A 21,792-nucleotide genomic window follows, 5' to 3' on the forward strand; every position below is an offset into this window, starting at 1 on the left:
ACTGTACACTGAGCTTTGCACAGCTCCATGTACACTTAATACTGACAGGCAGGGAGAACGATGACAGAAGAAACATACAGTCTCTTTTCTTGTAAAAAGTCTCTTTTTTTAACGGCTTCAGTTCCGCTTTAAAAGTGTTAGTAAACATCGTTCGGAAGCTTATAGCTACAGGTAAGCTTTTAATAAAGCTTACCCGTAGATATAAGGAATATCTCCTAAACATGCATGGTTTAGGAGATATTTAGTGTTTCTGCAGGTGGTGACGTCACTGGTGCATGCGCTCTGAAGGGACCTCATACTCTTGCAGTCCCTTCAGAGCTCTCTGCCGTCGCTCCTGCACATGTGTGGGAGCCACATTATTGCAGCTCAGCCATTCAGACAACTGGAACCCACGAACCCGGAAGGAATGCCAGGCAAAGATGGAAACCCTTTTGGCAGTGAAAGAGCCCCCCGCTGGAGGGTTTAGTTTTAACCACTTGCCGACCGCCTAACTGTAAATGTACGTCAGTTAAATGGGTGCAGCTAAATGCCATAACCCCAGTGTCTTGTTTTTTTTTCCCGCTAGACAGCAGACTTTCCGATAAAATTGATCTTAACAGCGGATTCACCGCAGGATCACCCTTATAGGCAGCGGGAGAGGTGCCCCCCTCCCCTTTCATTTTCAAGTTTACCAGAGCCATCCATTAAGCCCAGAAATTATCCGATGCGGCCATTTGCTGGGCAGGAAGTTGAGTGAGGGCAAGATTGCCCCCACTCAGCTCTATGCCCTTGGCAGGACCAGAGGGACCTCTAATATAACTTCCGGTTCTTTAAGCATACAACAAATAATTTTTTTTTCCCTTAAAGTTAAAAATGTCAACATTTTTTTTTCCTTTTGCTTTTAAAAAGGTAAAAGAGATCTGGGACCTTTTTGACCCCAGATCCCTCAATAAGTCCTGCTTATTTCTATTACAAGGGATGTTTACATTACTTGTAATAGGAATAAAAGTGATATAAAAAAAAAAAAAAAAAAAAAAAAAAGGACAGTGTATATATAAAAAAAAAAAAAAAAATAGGAAAAAAATAAGTCAATAAATAAAAATAAAATAAAGTGCCCCATCCCTCCGTGCTTGCACGCAGAAGCTAACACATACACACGTCATACCTGCATATGTTAACGGTGTTCAAACTACACATGTGAGGTATCGTCGTAATTGTTATGAGTGAGAGCAATAATTCTTTTTTTTTTTTATACTTTATTTTTATTTGCATATAAAATCTCAATATAACAAAGTTCCACCAATTTGATTCAAATTCGCAAATTACATAGTTAAATAATGCCTCAAAAAGACACACAAAAAAAAAGAAAAATATACATTAAATTTTATATATTTTTCCCTTCCCACCCTCCCCCTTCCTCCCAGGATTCCTCCCCTTCTTGCCAGCCGTTTCATTCTAGAATGCCTCCCCATGGTAGATATGCTTAATTGTTTAATTCAATATATTTGGTTGATTTTTTAAATTCTTTCCATTTCCCCCATTTTCTTTTCATATTTCTTGGAATCTCCTCTTGTGTATTACATAGGTATTCCATATTATAGTTATTATTTATCTTTTTACATCATTCCTTTATTTTCGGGCTCTCCTTTTCTCTCCACTTTTTTGGTATGGTTCCTTTTGCTGTATTTAGCATGGTTGGAACCAGAGTCATTTTATATTTTTTTAAGGGTATTGTTGTTTTATGAAATAGGCATGCCCATGGATCGTCCGGCACTTTTATTTCAGTGATATCTTCAATCAGTTGTCTTACCTCTAGCCAAAAATCTCTTATTTTGGGACAGTCCCAAAATAAATGATAAATTGTACCTATGTTGCCGCAATCCCGCCAGCATTTATCTGTCTTGCCTGGTTGGTATTTATTTATCACTTCTGGGGTGATGTACCACCTATATAGACATTTATAGTTTAATTCTGTAGTACTAACATCTATGGCTGTGGATCCAGCCATCCCCAGTACAGTCCCAGGCTCCTGTCCTTGCAAATGTGTTCCTATTTCTTTCTCCCATTTTCCTATATATGGAGGTTTTTCCATACTGTGCCATTCCGTCAGCATTTTGTAAATCTGAGACACTCCATGCCTTTGCATGGGAGAGTAGCTCAGTTTCTCGATATTATTAAGATTTTTTTCCGACCTAATCGGCTGTGGTAATGAGCTGACAAAATGTTTCAGCTGGAGATATCTCCAATTATCTATTTTTATATTATTATTTTCTTGTTTTAATTTCTGAAGTGTTTTTATGTGCCCTTTGTGTAAAATATCTTTTAATTGTGTGTTCCCTATCCAATTTCCTCCCTGTTCTTCCTCCCCGGGTGGGAAGTATTTAGTGCCATTTAATGCTATCATTGGTGAGTTGTATTCCCATTTCAGTTGTTTATTTATTCCATCCCATATTTTATAAACTACCTTTGTCAATTCATGTGCTCCCTGTGTTTCCCTATATTTTGGTGGGATCCAAATTGTTTTGTGTAACTGATTATTATTTTGTGTACATTCTATCTCTACCCATCTTTTTTCTCTCCTTTCTATTTTTGTCCAGTCCACCATTCGTGAGATAATTACCGCCTTATAGTACCTCTCTATGTCTGGGGTGGCTAATCCTCCCTGTGCTTTGCTTCTTGTCAGTGTCTTGTACTGTACTCTGGGTTTTTTCCACTGCCATATATACTTTGTCAGTAAGGTTCTAATTACCCTAAAAAAGATTGCGGGGATGTTTATTGGCAATAAAGAGAAGGTATATAAGATTTTTGGCAAGATAAACATCTTAACAACATTGTTTCTTCCGATCCATGAAATTTGACCATTTGATTTCTTTCTTATTTCTGTTTTTATTTCGTTCAGTAACGGTATATAATTCGCTTGGTATAATTTTCCAGTTTGTGGTGTTAAATATATCCCTAAGTATTTTAATTTTTCTTTTGTCCACGTATATGGGAAGTGTGTTTTTATACTTTGTTCTTCCTGAGTATTTAACCTTATATTCAGTATCTCTGATTTTATTGGATTTATTTTAAAGTTTGACAACTTTCCATAATCTTTTAGCTCCTTTTGAATATTTGGGAGAGTAATCCTTGGATTTGTGACAATGAATAGCAAGTCGTCAGCGTATGCTGCGACTTTGTGTTCTTCTTGATTTACCTTCACTCCTTTTATGTCTACATTTTGTCTAATTTTTGCCAGTAATGGTTCCAGGGTTAACACGAACAATAGGGGTGACATGGGACACCCCTGTCTTGTCCCATTACTCATTCCAAATTTCTCTGATAAGCTTCCGTTTATTTTTATTTTTGCTGTGGGGTTGTTATATAATGCTTCTATCCATTGCCTCATTCTTAGCCCGATCCCTAAGCTTTTTATGGTTTCTTTCATGAAGTCCCAATCCACCCTATCAAAAGCCTTTTCGGCATCAATTGATAATAGGATGGAGGGGGCTTCATGTTTTGTTGTTTTTTGTAGAAGTAGCAAGGTGCGTATAACATTATCCTTACCTTCTCGGCCTGGAACGAATCCTGTCTGATCCGGATGGATCCACATTTTTAATAAATCTTTTAATCTCGTTGCCAAAATTTTCGCGAATAATTTTGTATCTGTGTTTAACAACGCGATTGGCCTATAACTAGAGCATAGGGTTTGATCTTTCCCTTCTTTCGGTATGACCGTTATATATGCCATTAGAGATTCTTCTCTTAGTTCTTCCTTCCCTATTTTATTCAGATATTCTTGCATTTTTGGTATTAATATTTCTTTAAATCTTTTATAGTACTTTATTGTGTATCCATCCGGACCTGGACTCCTTCCATTTTGAGTGGTTTTTAATGCTTCTCTTATTTAATTTTCAGTAATTGGCGCTTCGAGAAGTTCCAATTTATCTTCTGGAATCTTGGGCAGGTTTGCTTCCTCAATATATTTTTGAATATTTATTATTCTTTCCTGCCTTGTTTTTGAGGTTTCTTCCTTCCGGACGTTATATAACGTACTATAGAAGGCATGGAACGCTTTAGCTATTTCTGTAGTTGGGTTTACTGTTTCATTTTTACTGTTTTTAATTTTTTCTATGTAATTTTTTGATTTTTTCTTCCTCAGTAACCTTGCTAGGGATTTCCCTGGTTTATTTCCAAAGTTGTATCTGTATCTGGCTATCTTATTGAAGTAATTTCTAGATTCTTCTTCCAATAAATCTTTTAATTCATCTCTTTTAATTATAAGGTTTTCCTCTATTTCTTTTTTAAATTCTTTTTTATGTTTTTGTTCTAGATCAAATATTTCTCTTATGAGTATATTGATTTGATTGGATCTCTCTTTCTTTTTTTTTGAGGCACTAGCTATTAATATTCCTCGAATATACGCTTTGTGTGCTTCCCAGAGTGTAGCGGATGATATTTCTGGTGTATCATTCTTTTGAAAGTATAACTCTAGTTCTTTTTCTAGTCTGTTTCCTATTTCTTCATCTAGAATTAGTTCTTCATTTAACCTCCATGTTCCCATACTTTTGTGGTGTGTCGGTGTCTTGATTGTTAGGGTTAGGGGGGCATGGTCTGACAGTGTGATTGTACCTATTTCTGTAGTTTCTATAAATTCCAACAGGCGATGATCAATAAAAAAGTAATCCAGTCTTGAGTACATCGAGTGTATTGAGGAGTAATAAGTATAGTCTCTTTTTTTTGGATGTTGAACCCTCCATGCATCTACTAATTGGCTCTGGTGTAACTTTACCCTTATTTTCCTCAGTTTTTGGTCTCCTAGCGTCCTTACTCCCGATGTACTGTCGACGTTTGGATCTAAACAAAAATTTATATCTCCTGCCATTATCAGGTAGCCTTTTTTGAAGCTCTCTAGGTCGTACAGGATTCTCCCCAGATATTCACTTGGTTTTTTGTTTGGGTTATAGATATTGGCCAATGTCAGCTCCATCCCCCTTATTTGTCCCTTAAGGAAAATATATCGACCGTTCGGGTCTGTTTTCATTTCTTCTAAGGAGAATTCTGTATTTCCAGCTATTCCTATTGCTACTCCTCTTGCACGTTCTATTGGTGAGTCTCCGTAATACCATTTTGGGAAGCGTTTAGAGAAAAGTTTTAAATTCGAGTGGAGAGAAATGTGCGTTTCCTGTAGAAAAGCAATATTTGCTGCTTCTCTCCTCAGCTCTTCCAATATTTTATACCTTTTTGTATGGGAGTTTAATCCTCTTACATTGTACGTTATTATTTTTAGTTGTTCATCTTTCATTTTTTTTCCTCCTACTTGATCCAGTTCCTCCTCGAACACGGGGGCTCCGGATCAATTTGAATTCTACTGGCAACATACTACCAATGTTGTTAGTCTGGCAGGCTTTTAAAATTTCTTTTCTTTTTTGGCAAAGGAGAGTTTCACTATCCCTACCCTTCCCCCCCTCTCTCACCCTCCCCCCCCCCCACCTCGGTCTCCTTCCGTCTCATGATGATATTTTTCGGATCAATTTTTGATCTTAGGGTATTTAGTTGTTTCTTTGGGTCATTCTCCCTGATACCCATTCCTTTGGGGTGGTGCTCTAGTGGGTTAGCACGATATACCTCCCTCCTCAATTGGAAGGACGTTCCGGCTTTGGGGTGGGGCTATCCTGCTTCCTTTGTATAGCTTACCTCCCTTCCCCTCCCTCTCCCTCCCTCCTCCCCCCACCCCCCGACCCCCCCTCCCCGAGTCCCCCCGCACAGTCCACATCATTAAGAGAGGCCACTCCACGCAAAGCAGGAGAGGGGAAGAAAAAAAAAAAAAAAAAAAGGGGGGGGGGGTTCTCTCCCGATTTGCATTATTTGGGCAGTATTTCCGCATATTTTATCTTTTGTTTTTTCTAGCTAATGTCCATTGCTGTTCTTCCGTCTGTGAGTTTCTTCCTAGTTCATCTTCCCTGTCGCCTTCATACCATCCAGGCAAGTTTGGTTCCTGTATATCAAGTTTTTTGCAAAATTCTTGAGTTTCTTCTGGAAAAGTGAGTTTTGCTGATCGCCCATCTCTTTTTCCTATTAAACTGGCTGGAAACCCCCAATTATATCTGATTCCTTGTTTTTGCATCTCTTCTGTCAAGGGTTTTAAAATTCTTCTCCTCCTCAGTGTTTCCGGTGCCAGATCTGTAAATATCTGTATCTTGTCATTTTCTGTATTTACTGCATTTAAAAATGATTTATTCTTCTTTAGGTTTTCCCATATTTGTGCTTTATCTGTGTAGTTTTGAAACCTGATTATCACATCTCTAGGTGATTCTGCTGGGGCTCCTGTCGGTTTTCTTATGCGATGGACTCTGTCGATCAGCAATTGGTCTTCTTCCCTTCTACCTAATACTGGGTTTAGGATTTTTTGAAGTTTTTCTCCTAAATTTTCTTCCTGTGTTGTATCTCTTAATCCTCGGATCCTCAAATTTTTTCGTCTAGCTCTATTCTCTTGATCCTCTAGTTTGTAAGCTAGATCTCTGGCTTTTTTCTTGGTCTCAGTTATTTCCTCATTCCCTGTATTATTTTTCTTTGGTCCTCTTGTTTTTTTTCTAGTTCTTCTACCCGTCCCAGGGCGTGTCCCAGGTCCATCTGGACCCGTCCTAGGTCGGTTTGGATTTTAACCAATTCGATTTTTAAAGATTTTTCCAATCCTGCAAACATTTCTCGCATTTCACCTTTTGTGGGGGCGTGTTCTTTTGTTTCTCCCCGCTCTTCCTCTTCTTCCTCGTCGTTTTCAATCCTTATGCTTAATTCTGAATTTGCTGGACTGATTGGTGATTTAGCTGCTTCAGCTTTTTGATTTTTCTCTATTTTCTTCTTGTCTGTTCCTTGTTGTTTTCCCTGGGATGTTTTTTCTAAGGGATTTTCTTGTGTCATAAATTTCCTTATTGTGTTAGGGCTTGAGGACACCCTTGGTGATTTTGCAATGGCTCCTCCTCTTGTGGATTTACCCCTCATTATGTAGAGAGTTGTTCCGCGGTTCCTATATAAAGTCTCGCAGCCTCCTATGATGGTGCTCCGAAATTAGGTATACCGTGTTGATAATCAGAAGAAGATTTTGTCTACCTTCAAGCCAAAGGGAGACACAGACAAGCCGGGTAGCCTCTATTTTAAATCAATGTTCACAGGCGGCTATAGAGGAATGAGGCAAGGGACACTTCCAGCCTCCCACCTCCCTACTCAGGTCTTTATACAGGCTAGGGTGAATCTCGTCCTTAAATGTTTAAGAAGTGGGAGAGAGAAAAAACAATAGAGCGAGGGAGAAACTCAGGCTGTGTGTCATAACAAGGTGTTTGGGTAATGTCAGGTATTATTTCACAGAGAAAGTGTTAATCATTTTATATATTTTATATAACCCCAAAGTCTTTATTTATACCAGTGATCTTCTTATGAGTCTCTGTGTACAGTTGCTGAGGAACCATATGAAATAAACATGAGCTGATTTGGGGTATTGAAAGACTATTGTGGCTGTTAATCCAATAAGAAACACTTTATATGAGGTTGCTGATTTAAAACAGGGAGCAGCTGAATCAGTCTCAGGTGTGCTGACATTGATATTTTACCATACTGCTTTGTTGTATGTCTCTAGGAAGTCTTTATAAGTCCTTCTAATAAACAGTGAAATAACAGTAGGTATGATATAGAAGGAGGGTTTACTCCTCTGTGACTCACGGTTTTGTAGACTGTCCCTTTTTAAAAGTTTTCCTTTTTCTTTCCTTTTCCGTTCGTCTTTAGACTGTGTACTCTCCTGTCTCCTTAACTTCCAGCTCTCAGGCATCCGGGCATCAGCGCCTCCAGATGGGTGGGCTCGGATGGACCTGGCAGCTCTCTTGGGGTCCGCTCCCTCGGGACCTGCTCGTCTATGGACGTTTACCGACCATGTCCGGCCCCCCGCGCTGGCGGGTTAGCAAGGAGGTCTCTCCTGTCGCCGCTATGGCTGCTCACCTGCGTTCCCGTGCAGGAGACAGGGCTCTCCAGCGCCGACTCCGCGTGCTGTAGGCGTGCAGGACTCCTCCGAATGTTGGTGCTGCTTGAAGTCGTAGCTTCAGACTATGGAGGGAGACGTCAGGGAGTGTGTGGGGGGGGGGGGGGGTCAGCAAGGTTCGCCGCTCGCAGTGCCCGCGCTCATCCCCGGGAGCTTAGGCATCCAGAGTCTGGCTGGAGGCGGGTCGGGTCGGGAGCGGTCAGGATCCTTGGTGCCTCCATTCAGCAGTAGATAGCCCTCTCCCCCTCCGTCCTACGTGCGTGCCGATAGGCTCCTCCCCCTCATGACCGGGGCTCGAGAGCAATAATTCTAGAGCAAAAACTCCTCTAACTCTCAACAGGTAAACTGTAAATATTTTTAAAGCATTGGAAAATCCTATGGAGAATTTTAAGTCCTGTAGTTTGTTGCCATTCCAAAAGCGTGCGCAAATTTAAAGCATGACATGGTCAGTATCTTTTTACTCGGTGTACCATCATCTTTCACATGTGCTGCATACTATTAGTGCACATTATGCCATCAACTTGCAGGAAGAAAATTTTTTTCCCCCTGAAAGTTTACTACCACTTTAACTGTAAACAAAAATTTAAAAAAACTTAAACTTCCACAGGCAGTTTTAAAAGCCATTTTGTAGTGTTAAAACAAAGTGGCAGAACACTGAAAAAAGCAGGCTAAGAAAACCACCACCTTGCCAGTAATGCGATTGACAACTTGTGTACCAATCAGGATGAATGCAACGTGCTAAACAGAAAGAGTTCCAAAAGTGCACAAAGATCAGTCTTGTAATAAGTATAAGACCCCGTTCACACTGGGGCGACCTGTCAGGCGACCTGGTCGCCTGACAGGTCGCCTGCCATAGAGAAGCTGTGGACCCGTTCTAATAGGAGCGACACAAGTCGCTCCGACTTAGAAAAAGGGTCCGGAGCTTCTTTGGGGCGACCCGGAGCGACCTGCATTGACTTCAATGATATGAAATCCGTGCCGGCCGCTCCGAGGTTGTGGTGCGAGCTGCGCACCGCGACCTGTGAGGTCGCCCCGGCAAGTAGCGTCGCCCCAGTGTGAACGGGGTCTTAATGTTTAGCAGGATCAAAACTGGCAACAAATAGAAGTGTTCTTTACATGAACCGTAATGCGTTGCCCTTTCTTACCTGCTTCAAGGTCATCTTCATCAATTTCTGGTGTTCCATAACTACGGCCCATAGCTTCTTGAACTTCATTTGCATCCTCCATCATATCTTCCAGCTGATCCTGTAAGTCCTGTAAAGAGCATATATGCCTTTTAATTGTGTTTTTCATCTCAAATGTTAATAAAAGGTCCAGACACAAATTTAAGCGAGAAAAAAAAAAAAAAAAAAAAAAAAAAAAAAAAAAAAAAAAAAAAAAAGGAAGAAGAACAGGCATTAGGTTTACCTCAATCTGATCTATTTTGATTCCTTTGTATGCTTTCTTCATTTCCTTGGCTCCTATTTTCATTGCTTCCACCTTAAGGTATCAAATAAAAAAAAGTACATTACTTTTGTAGTCTACTCAGCTTTACATAAGGAACATACATTACAGTCATTAGGAATACAAATCAGTAGAGATAAAAAAAATATTTATGATTTATGCTATAAGCAGGAACAACAGAGAAACATTGCCATTTTAAAAGAGTACAACTCTTTTGCAAAAAGTAACTAGCTTTTTATGGTTGCTCCACGATTTTAACTGCCATGTACATGAGCAAACATTGTTCATTTTTTTTATACTTACCTGCTCTGTTGCAGGTGGTTTTGCACAGAGCAGCCCGACTTCTCTCCTCGAGTCCCTCTTCGTGCTCCTGGCCCCTCCCTCCTGTTGGGTGCCCCCACGGCAAGCAGCTTGCTATGGGGGCACCTGAGCCGACTCACAGCTCCGTGTGTCCATTCAAACATGGAGCTGTGGCCTGGCCCTGCCCCCCTTTCTATTCTCATTGGCTGACTGACTTTTTACAGCAGCAGGAGTCAATGGTGCCGCACTGCTGGGGAGGGGAGTCCCGGACGGCAGAGACATTCCTTCAACATTGCTGGAGCTAGAGGGACCTCAGGTAAGTATTAGGGGGGCTGAGGGGATCTGCTGCACACAGAAGGCTTTTTATCTTAATGCATAGAATATATTAAAATAAAAAACCTTCTGCCTTTACAACCCCTTTAAAGTGTAAATGCACCCCCTGTTCTCCCACCTTTCTTGTTCTGCTGACATGTCCCTAATCCAGCTAGATATCTCTGACAAGACTGCCCAACCTCCTGTCAAAAACCTTCCTGGCCAGGCCCCATGCATGAGCTTTGCATTCGCATTCATTGTCATGGATTTCAAAGCACAATCAAGTCTACTTGTATAAATTGGATTGCAGAAAATATGTTTTGCCCTGCCTGGGAAAATGGTTGGGTGATCTAGTCTTAGTCATCCTGCTGAATTGGAGGAAAAGATCTAAAGTATGGGAGGAGGGCAATAATACTCTGATGTAAGGGCAGCTGCAAGAACAATTTTTACATTTTTGCTATGGGCCTGTTTTTTCAGCAATAAATGTGTCGTTACCTTAAAGTGGTTGTAAAGGCAGAAGGTTTTTTTACGTAACTGCATTCTTTGCAGTTAGGTAAAAAAACGTCTGCATGCAGCTCCCCCCATCTCAATCCAGCGATGTGGGAAAGTTGAGGCTCCTTCTGCTCTCTTGCTCCTCATTGGCTCAAATACAGCAGCAGGAGCCCCCAAAGTAAGCAGCCTCTGGGCACCCCAGAAGAGGAGGATCGGGTTGCTCTGTGCAAAACCACTGCACAGAACAGGTAAGTATAACATGTTTACTATTTTAATAAAATAAAAAAGCAAAGCTTTACAATTACTTTAATATAATACATATTTTATATAAGGGATACTGTTTTGTAAAAATTGTATTGTTTACGCAATCCATAAAAAAAAACAAAAAAAAAAAAAAAACGCACTTTTCAACTTTGATTTATGTATAAAAAAAAAAGAAAGAAATAGTGTTAGTGTGGATGAAAAGTGCACATTTCATTCTAGAGTTTATGCTGTTCAAAATGACACAAAATTACAATCTAGGTACAATCCAGGTAAACTACACCAAGTTATTTACCAATGAAATAAAGGTTTTTTTCTTTTTCTCAGTTTTACACACTTTTTTTTTTCTTTGCATTAAAAACACAAACACAACAATTAATGTTCGTTCCACTGTTATGTGATTCTGTGCAAAGGAAGTCACATCTGAAATCGCACTAGGGTAAACCCCGCCTTACTTTGTATCTTTCCATTTCCTGTCTGATGAACAGTGTTTATAAATACGACAGCTATAATAGCTTCCACATTTACACGCTTTTTGAATTGCTGGCAAATGATGCGGGAGGATCATCAAAAGTTTTTTTGGGGTTGTTGCAGCACGCTCCATGTCCACAACTGTTTAAATCACAAACCTGTGCTTTTGCTCATTCAGGGAAAAACAACAGGTCTTTATAACCACCATACCAAACAACATGCATTTACTTTTTCTTCAATACTCTGTTTAGTGCCAGGTGCTAAAAGGGAATAAAGGGTACTCCCAAGTATGGAGGAGCATGTAAATCACCCATGTGACAGTAGAAAAGAAAAGGGAGGGGGGGTGTACACCTGCGCCAATGGACCACTTGTAAGGTGAAACCTAAAACAATTACGCACATAAATAGTGTTGAAAAATGTATAGGCAGCTGCTAAACCTCCCTCCTGCCACAGAGACAAGTAAATAACAGAAAAAAAGAGAGGTGATGTCACCCCTCGGTTCAGCGCTTGCAAATAAACAAAGGAAGTGGAGTGTGAGCAAAAATACTCCTATAGAATGAACAAATTATATATAATCAATACACAATTTGTTATAGTGAGCTGTATATATATATAAATAAAATATGTAAGTGCACATACATTTTTAAAAGAATCCCACAAAAAATTGTGACACTTTTGAAGGTTTCTGACATCAACAACCTCAACCAATAAAGTTATAGTTCCAAAATGCTGGTGAAAGATAGATAATACACACTTAAATACTGGGCTTGAGTGGATATAATCATAAAATGTTCACAAACTATGAGAAGTTCAAATAATGGCAATGTCAGGCAAAGAAAAGTAGTTGGTGCAATGGTATTCCTGTTGAAAAAATGTCCAAAAATCAGCACCAAGTCCACCTAGACTTGACAATGATGTACAAATGGTGGCATGCAGGGCTGAAGATCAGTAAACACAACCGGTTCCCAGGGAGAGTGCTGAGGGTGAAGATTCAAGACCACCACTGTGTCAGGAAAACTTACCAGAGGTGGTGGATCCCCTCTTACCCTACGGCAAGGGGGGATCAGTCAGGCTCAAAAGGGTCTCCTACACCAAGGAATTCCTGCGATCTCCCTCGTTCCTGGTTTCTATTCCTCCTGTGTGGCACCCTGGAGAGTGCAGACTCCGGGTAGTTTATGTGGAAAAAATGTAAGGAAGCCTCATAGTGAAGTCCAGTTGAAAAAGGGTTTTTATTAAATGGAACGATAAAAATTCAAATAAAAAGTCAGTCACAAAATCAAAATGCCAAGCATGAAGACAAGTGACGGAACATGCAAACTGTGAAAAATGGACCACGATGCACCCTAACAGTGTGCACCCGGTCTGGGAAGCTCAGGAACGCCTACACCGCGTGCGTTCCAAGAGATGCTTCCGGCTAACAGTCATTTGTCCTACGTGCGTTCCAAAAAAACACAGCACTCTCCCTGGGAGCCGGTTGTGTTTACTGATCTTCAGCCCTGCATGCCACCATTTGTACATCATTGTCAAGTCTAGGTGGACTTGGTGCTGGTTTTTGGACATTTTTTTCAACAGGGATACCTTTGCACCAACTACTTTTCTTTGCCTGACATTGCCATTATTTGAACTGCGCATAGTTTATGAACATTTTATGATTATATCCACTCAAGCCCAGTATTTAAGTGTGTATTATCTATCTTTCACCAGCCTTTTAAAACTATAACTTTATTGGTTGAGGTTGTTGATGTCAGAAACCTTCCATCAGCCTCTCTAAGGCATTGGAAAAGCGTCAACATTTTTTGTGGGATACTTTTAAAAATGTATGCACACTTACATATTATATATATATATATATATATATATATACACACACACACATACATACACACACACATATATATACAGCTCACTATAACAAATTGTGTTTTGTTTATATATAATTCATTCATTCTATAGGAGTATTTTTGCTCACACTTCCATTGTTTATTTGCAAGCGCTGAACCGAGGAGTGATATCACCTCTCTTTTTTCTGTTATTTACCCATGTGACAGTGCTGAGCCAATCACCGCTGATACATGGTGTGTCCATAGCCCTGTATAAACTTAGATGTTGATGACACAACTTCCCATCAGCTGAACAAAGCAGCATAGAACAAAAGAAAGACTAATACATTATAAGCCATGGGGCGGGGCTACATTAAACTGAATGGGTTACCTTGACATGTGTGAGCAAAGCACAAGCACACTTTAAAAGAAGTATGGGAACTTTTTTGATTAATACTTACCTAGGTGGATGCAGCTTCAGATTCTGCATCTGTCCGTCGATGACTCGAAGACTGAGAACCGAGCGATCAAACACCACGGATTGCTTGGTTCTCATAGCTCAAGGAACAGAGAGCTGGTGACTGTCCGTCGCAGACGCTGTGCTCTGTCCCCCGCACTCACTAAAGTTCTGGGCTGTGGAGGGGGTGGGAGCGGCCGGCCCAGGCTCTCAGCTGCTCATTGAGAGGCTGAGCTGGATGCTGGTCCAGGCATGCGTCAGCCCGCTTTCTTTTGAAAATGAGTCACAGGAGTGCAGAACGAACAAACAAGCTTTGGCTGTACTTCTACTTCGCCTTTAAGTCATTAAAGATTTCCGCTAAATACAACACGCTGCCTTTTATGATGTTTGGACATTTGCTGGAATCAAGTACTGCTTGACTCACTGGGATCACCCACGAAAAAAAAAAAAATAGACAGACCAGTAATAGGCACTTTTTCCCCTTTACAGGTTAAGGTTTTACCAAAACATAAAATAAGCATACCGTTGTTTTGGTATCTTTTAGTGTCTGAATGGTATAATTTGCTTGTTCCATGTTGAAAGATTGTTGGTTTAAGTTATCCCTTTGCTGTTCATACCTGAAAATGCAGAGCAAAGTTAAAAAAACATTACACTTCATAAAAGCTTACTATAAATGTAACAGCTACTAATAAAAAAAAAAAAAACGAGTTCCCTCATAGCTTTTACAGTATCCAAGAAATTATTTTTTAGTCAAACATCAAGCTTTTGAACTATATTTGTGATAGAGGCATACAAAAAAAAAAAAATTGGATTTTTGACTTACCGTAAAATCCATTTCTCTGATGTTCATTGACGGACACCGCTCCTGATTCTTCTTAACCATTGGGTTATACTGCCCCTACAGGATAAGGACATTAGGCAGAAAAAAGCTTGACTATGCCTATGGGCAGTCCCAGGGGGTATACACCCACTCTCAGCTATAGGCACTCAGTTTTGTTACAAGCAGTGTCAGAAGAAAGCCAACTCCACAGAGGGGTGGCTACTGTGCCCGTCAATGAACATCAGAGAAATGGATTTTATGGCAAGTCAAAAACCCAATTTTTGCGTTCGTTCATTGTGGACACAGCTCCTGATTCTTCTTAACCATTGGGACGTCCTAAAGCAGTGTTAAACATGATGGGTGGGAAAACATCAGAAAACAAAATTCCCAAGGCTAACCATAGCCAACCAGGTAACTGAGCTCAACTATAAAAAAAATGGAGCTCACCTGAAAAAATACACCCTCAGAGGACCAGGTCCTCCAAAACAGCAGCCAGCAAAAACCTTGTGGCCAAAAGAAGCATCCGCAGATGCCAACTTAACCACTTTACAAAAAAATTTGTAAAAGTATGCACCGACGACCAGGTGGCCGCCTTGCAAAACCTGCGTCACTGACGCTTAAATACGAGAAGTCCAGCCTGAATCACCGACAACCCTTTGCAAGGTCCACCCGTGAGCACAAATAGCTAGTCTGACTTCCTAAAAGACTCCGTAGCGGCCAGGTACACCCTAATTGCCCGGACTACATCCAAGGCAATTTCCTTCAGATGTTTAGGTCTGGGACACAGGGAAGGCAACACAATGTCTTCATTCAAATGACAATCAGAGGCCACCTTGAGAAGGCATGACGGACAGAGGCAAAGCACCACCTTATCCTTAGCACCATAAGGTGAACAACAGGAGAACGCCATCAGTGTCGGCACCCTGCATGCAGAGATGCTAGCCACCAAAGAAGGCCACCTTCTGGGGCAACATAAGCAGGGAAACCTCCCGAATGTTTTCAAAGAGAAACTTCAGTAGAGCTGAAAGCACCACATTAAGATTCCAGGGAGGCAACAGAGCCTAAACCAAATGTTGGACACCCTGAAGAAAAAGGTACGCACCAGGGAGTGTGTGGCCAAAAGGTAGTTGTAAAAAAAAAAAAAAAGCCAAAACCCGATAGCGGCCCTTGATGGTACTCAAAGCCAATTAAGATACGATCCACAGAGAAAGAGCGAGGATGAACCCTAAGAGACTCACACCGCGCAATGTACGTCTTCCACGTACGATAGAAGATCTTCCTAGAGCCAGATTTCCAAGCATTTAACAGCGTAGGAATCACCGATTCAAACAAATCGCCACCCTTCAGCACCTGAGGTTCAACAGCCAAGCCGTTAAAGCCAGCGACTGTAAGGCAGGATGGAAGATTGGTCCTTGGGACAGCAGATCCTCTCTGAGAGGAAGTCCCCACGGAACATCGGTGACCAGCCATACCAGATCGGCATATCAAGACCAGCGAGACCAGTCTGGAGCCACTAGAATGACTGGAATCCCTTCTGCCTGAATCCTGCACAGGAGTTGTGGCAGAAGTTTGAGAGGGCTGGAACAAATCAGTCAGCCCACCTTAAGAGTTCCGGCTACTTACCAAGCCGTGATGACACTTCTTGTGCCCCCTTGCTTAGTGACATAGACCACGGCTGTGGCATTATCCGAATAAAAATAAAGATACTTCAAAAAGAGATACAAAGTGCTGTGTGCTCATTTGCTTAGATCAAAAAATAAATAAATAAATAAATAAAGTGCTGTGTTTATATATATAGAGATCCAAAATCAGGTGTCATTCCCTTCGATATCATTAAATAAAACAAGGTGCTCTCATGCAAAGTATGGGTGTTGTGACTTGTTGCCTCCACCAGGTGTCACATCTAGGTGCTCTATCTTCTCACCTCAATAAGGTGTATATTGCGCCTGTATACAAGCTTAGCCTCCGAATATCATATAGGCTTTACTTATTCCGGTATCTTGCTCCACTTCCAAGTGTTTCCTGTCCTGTCCTGTTTAGTATTTAGGGGTGCATACACTTTCCGTCCTTAATTCCATATCGTGGCCTCGGGCTGTTAATATGAAGAAATCCTTGTGTGCCAGAGTCCAGACCCCCTAAGCACGTCTGTGCTGAGGACGCCTCCCCACCTTGACAGGCTGGCATCCGTGGAATCAACTGTCCGTACAGGAGGTGTGCCAGAGAGGGAAGCCACCTCTCGATACCGTGGATCCTTGACCCATTTTACCAGAATCTCTTTAGCAGAGATCTTGTGTGGAACTGTGCAAACAGACCACCTCGAGGGTGAACACCATCATGGCCAGCATGCGCATGCAAGGCCAGAAGAATGACCATCTGCTGAACAACAGAATCCAAATTGCCTCCTAAAATGTTTGAAGTTTTTCCTGAGGAAGACACACTCTGGCTGAGGCCGAGCCAAGAGTCAGACCAAGATAGGCTATTTTTTGTGGACAGAACCAAAGCAGACTCCTGAATGTTCAGAATCCCACCAAACTCCCTCAGAGTTCGCAGAGCAATCTCCAGTAGTCCATCAGAGCAGTCGGAGACTCCGCTCGTAGAAGATCATCCAGGTACCCCGGTACCGCGATCCCCCCCGACTCAAAAAGTGCCAGCACTGGGGCCGACACTCCTGTGAAGACCCGAGGTGCGGAGGTGAGACCAATAGGTCAGCGCCACAAACGGATAATGCTCCTCATCCATGGCAAAACAGAGGAAGCGCTGGTGACCAGCACATATTAGAAAGTGCAGATAGGCGTCCTCGTTGTCGAAGGAAGCGAGAAGAATTCCCCCTGATGTAGGGACGCCACTACCACGTGAATGGACTCCATATGGAACTTCTTTACTCGCACAATGCAGCTTAGCGTTTTGAGGTCCAGAATTGGAAATAAACTTGCCTTCCTTCCTGGGGACTGTAAAGAGGTTTGCGTAAAAAAAACCCTTAAAAATGTTCCGAAGTCGGAGCAATCAGCTATTGAAATAAGTCTTGCACTGCCCCAAAGAGACCCCGTAAGTGATCTGCGGACAAGTGTAGGTTGGAAGGGAAGAAAACCTTTCTGGGAGGACAAGACTGAACTCAATCTCGTAGACTGACCGAATAACTTTGTGGACACACTTAACCTGTATCAGGGAGGTCCATGGCCCCGGAAAACAGCGAAGACGTCCCCCCACCCCAGATACGGGTGAGGATGCCCCTTCATGAAGAGGCAGCCTTGCCAGCAGGTCTGAAGAGCCCACTCGTGGCTTGCCAGACCAGGTCCTCTTGGAACCTCTGGTGGAGGCCCTGACTTTTGAACAGGCCGCTAGGAGCTGAGGATAATGGCTCATGTCTACAACGGGGCTCCTTGCCCTTGGTAGCCTACGGAAGAAGAGTACTCTCTCTCCCCCCCCCCCCCCGGGAGACCCCTAACAATGTCATCCAAGGAAGCTCCAAACAGGCGACCCCCTACAAGAGGGAGGTTAGATCAGGCCTTCTTAAAGTCTAGTCCGCAGACCAGCATTTCAGCCAGACAATACGCGGAAGGAATTCTGCTGATACAGACAGCCAAGAATCAAAGGAGCCACATCCAAAGAGGCATCACAGACAAACTGTAGCCCCTGAACCAACCAGTCCGCCAGCTCCGCAAAGACAGGGAGAAACTATTCTCCCTCTAGGTCCCGATGTAAAAGCTAAGCCCACTCGGTCAGAGCTTGCGACACCAGGGCAATAGTAATTACCGACCTAATTGCAAAACCAGCCACAGCACACACATGGCGGGCCAGAGCATCTACCCTCTTATTAGCTGGACCTGTAAAGGTTGGGGACTCCTCAACCGGGATGAAGGTAACTAACTCAATTTGACCTGGAAAACCGGCGAGTCCACTACAGGTGGAACCGTCCACCTTTTATGCAAGAAATCCTCATAAGGATACCGCAAGCAAAAATCCCCTAGCAACCACTGAGTTTTGGACAACCCCACTGTTTGTGACAATATTGTCAAGGTAAACGGAAAGAGGAACACCCTCGCCGCTTTAGAGGGCCTGTGGGTGCCAAAAGGAACCGATGCATCCGACGCAGCATCAGCCGCAACCTCCATTTTTAAAAGTTTCACGCACTGACACAAACAGTATATCCACCAGCGCCTAATTAAGCGCGGCTAGAGGAGCTGAGGAATCATCCTCACTATCTGAGCACTCAGGGTGCGTGGGCGCAGACACAGTAGTGTCGCTATATACTGAGCTCACCCCGAAAACATAATCAGGGGAGGCCACAGACTGCGATCCCGCAAAGGGGATGCTGGCCAAGGGTCCACAAATGGATTACCTATTGGATCCCGGAAAAAAACAAGGGAAGGGGGGGTCAGCCTCCGAGCCCTCCAAACAGGACATAATAATAGGACATAGCCACGCCGTGAAGCGGACCAGCAGGCAGAGTACCTTCGCTAAAACAAGGCAGGTGCCCCACACTATAATGGTGGCAAGACTGTCATTAAAAATGAAGCGCCCCCACAGTGCCACCCGGTCAGAAGGGAGGTGCCAAGCTGACCATATGACCCAGCAGGCCACAAGCCGTGGCCTAAAATTTTCTGGGGGCCCAGCCGCAAATGCACAGATCCTCAGCCCGGAAGATGCCCAAAGGAAGAGTTGGGACTGCAGCTAGATGCACTGTGGCTGCCCTCCAATGGCAGTGCCCGACTCAGCCGCATGGCCTAGTGGGCCGCAGCCTAAGTTTTTGACGACGTCCGGTCGCCAGGACACGAGCACCAGTGGAGTCGACCACCCAGGGGTCGCAGAAGGGAAGGCAGATGTCCAAACAAGAGGCAGTGGCTTCAACCATCCTCACAGGGGGCGCCTCACATAGGTTCCGGAGAGCAGGCCCCAAAGCCGCGGCCTAAATTTTTGGCTGGATCTGGCCACGTGAGGCATATAGTAAAAGCATCTGCTTCTCCAGCCCTAGTCACTAACTTCCTGGGTGGCAGGGAACCCTGCTCAACCCCTGCCCCCCCCCCCCCCATTGCACACCAGGAAAACCCGGTCAGCAGCAACTCCAAACAGCTCCCCTTAAGAGCATGAGGCAAAGCCAGCTCATCACCCCCCCACCCTCCGGAGGGAGTGGGGGGAGCAAAAGACCCACAGTGACCAAAATTTAGGAGGGGCTGGGGGAAGGTAGGGGAACCCGGGGGTCCAAACATCCCAGGAAAGGGCCCATGTCAATCCCCAAACCATCCAGGATCAGGTTGGGAGGGGAGGGGGGGGGGGGGGGGGGACAGCCACTTCCCACAGCAGGAACAGGATGGGCACTGCTCCGGGCAGGACACCGCTCCATCATAATGTGGGTGCCTTCGGCCATAAGGAAATGCTGCGATTCAGGCCGAAGCCAGTTCGTATGCATCCTCGCGAGACGTTTAACTCGCAGGTCAGTCCCCATCCAGTGGGGCTGTGTCACGGCCGACCTAGCACGGAGCTGTGGTCTGCACACGCTCGCTGGCCGGACTGGGGGGGGACCCTAAGGATCTATATTATCCAGTTCCTCGCCCAGTCCAGCACTTGATTGCAAGTTCTCACAGGAACAAAATAAGAAAGGAGGAAAAAAATCCCATTGAAAAATGAAAAAATTGCTAGGACTAGGAACTAGGTCCTTTCTCCTGACTAGGCAGGAAAAAAAAACAGTGCCTATAGCGGAGAGTGGGTGTATACCCCCTGGGACTGCCCATATGCATAGTCAAGCTTTTTCCTCCCTAGTGTCCTACTCCTGTAGGGGCCAGTATAACCCAATGGTTAAGAAGAATCAGGAGCTGTGTCCGTCAATGAACGAAAGAGAAATCAATTACAAGTATTATTACAAAGCTTGTGTGGAAATCTTTTAAAATAGAATATAGGATGAGACCTGTCACACTATTACTCATACTAAGTATACCCTTGGGAGCGCAGTACTTTATTTTTGCTGGGTGGCTGCATTACATGCTTTGAGGTAAAATTCCTTGTGTGCTATAATATACTGCTCACTGCGGGTCTCCATTGACTGCCGACTAGGTGGGGTGGAGTTGAAATAATTTGTTGCAGGCTAGGGAGTGTATTTTAGAGTAGAGTACTGCTGGTCCTACCAAACAACTATAATGTGGGGAGAGAAGGAAAATAAAATACACAGAAGAGAATAGGGAGCAAGGCAGGAAGCCACAAAGAGGGTACAGTGATGTGTAGCTGTACAGAGCCTGAAGCAACAGAGTAGATGAAGAAAAAAAAAAAAAAAAAAGAAGTACAGAGCGAAGGAGCACACATAGAGGTAAAGTGGTTGTAAAAGTAAAAGGTTACATGTATAATAGACAAAGTGCAGCGCCAGTATCATAAAACATCCATATGTACATGGACAGTCCATCCAAACTGAATGAGTGGTCAAACAAGCCTGTGTGCTTATTCAGCAACCATCAACTGTAATCCATAGAGGTAAGGGTAGCGTTCCTTGGTCTTATTCCAGGCACATATAGAGAAATAGTCCCCCTCCAGGCAAAGCCCCCATTTTCTTTGTTTACATGCTGTGATTCATCTATGGACATGTGAGTAGTCTGTACCGTTTCTATTAATAAATTATTCTGTACGTACTACACCATTTGGAGTTTTTTGCTTCTTCTGAGGTTCACCTAATGCCCACCCTTACCAGTGGGGGCTTTGCCTGGAGGGTGACTATTTCTCTATATGTGCCTGGAATAAGACCAAAGAACGCTACCCTTACCTCTATGGATTACAGTTGATGGTTGCAGAATAAGCACACAGGCTTGTTTGACCACTCATTCATTTGGGGGGTCCACTTCTTCTGGTAAGAGCATATCCATTTGTGGCACATCGGTGGAATTAGGTCTCATTCTTGGAAGAAGGGATCTTTCTCTCTGCCTTGATTTATCTCCTGTGGCACAATGGACTTATTAACATCATTATCCCTTCTGGTTTCAAGCTCTTTTTAGTTTGGATGGACTGTCCATGTACATATGGATGTTTTATGATATAGGTCTTATTTGTTTATATTTATTAGGACATACTGCTTTGTTTGAGCTACAGGCAACTGTTCTTGATCTGTCTAAGAGTTGGCGCTGCACTTTATTTGTCTATGTGTTTAGTGATTTATCATATCATTTGTGCTGGCAGCCTTATTTTCTATCTAGTTTTAGTTAACTAGGTATTTGTATTTAATTTATGCCTGTGACCAAAGCGTGGCCTTTTTACCCCTTGTATTGTACATATATAATACATTCTCTGCATTAAAGTAAAAAACCTACCAACAACCTAGCTTCCAAACCCCCCGAACGCATACCCAAGTCCTGTATCGATCAAGCGCTGTGTCCTGCTTCAGTTCTTCTCTCCCCTCTCTGTGCTCTAACAAGCTTGGCAAAGAGCAGTGTGAGCCACTGGCCCCTACTGC

The 21,792-nt window shown here is 43.1% G+C and overlaps 1 protein-coding gene across 1 annotated transcript in view; it reads right to left on the reverse strand.

Annotated features, from left to right (window-relative positions):
• Positions 1 to 21,792, reverse strand: part of CHMP5 (charged multivesicular body protein 5) — a 58,150-nt gene that overhangs the window by 12,467 nt on the left and 23,891 nt on the right. The window contains exons 4-6 of the mRNA XM_082259501.1: positions 14,067 to 14,160; positions 9,395 to 9,466; positions 9,133 to 9,241 (exon numbers count right to left, since the gene is read on the reverse strand). Of these exons, the coding sequence (XP_082115627.1) occupies positions 9,133 to 9,241; positions 9,395 to 9,466; positions 14,067 to 14,160 (275 nt within the window). The remainder of the gene's footprint in view (positions 1 to 9,132; positions 9,242 to 9,394; positions 9,467 to 14,066; positions 14,161 to 21,792) is intronic.

This window comes from Pelophylax lessonae (assembly GCF_965119305.1).
Source record: "Pelophylax lessonae genome assembly, chromosome: 5".
NCBI lineage: Eukaryota > Metazoa > Chordata > Amphibia > Anura > Ranidae > Pelophylax > Pelophylax lessonae.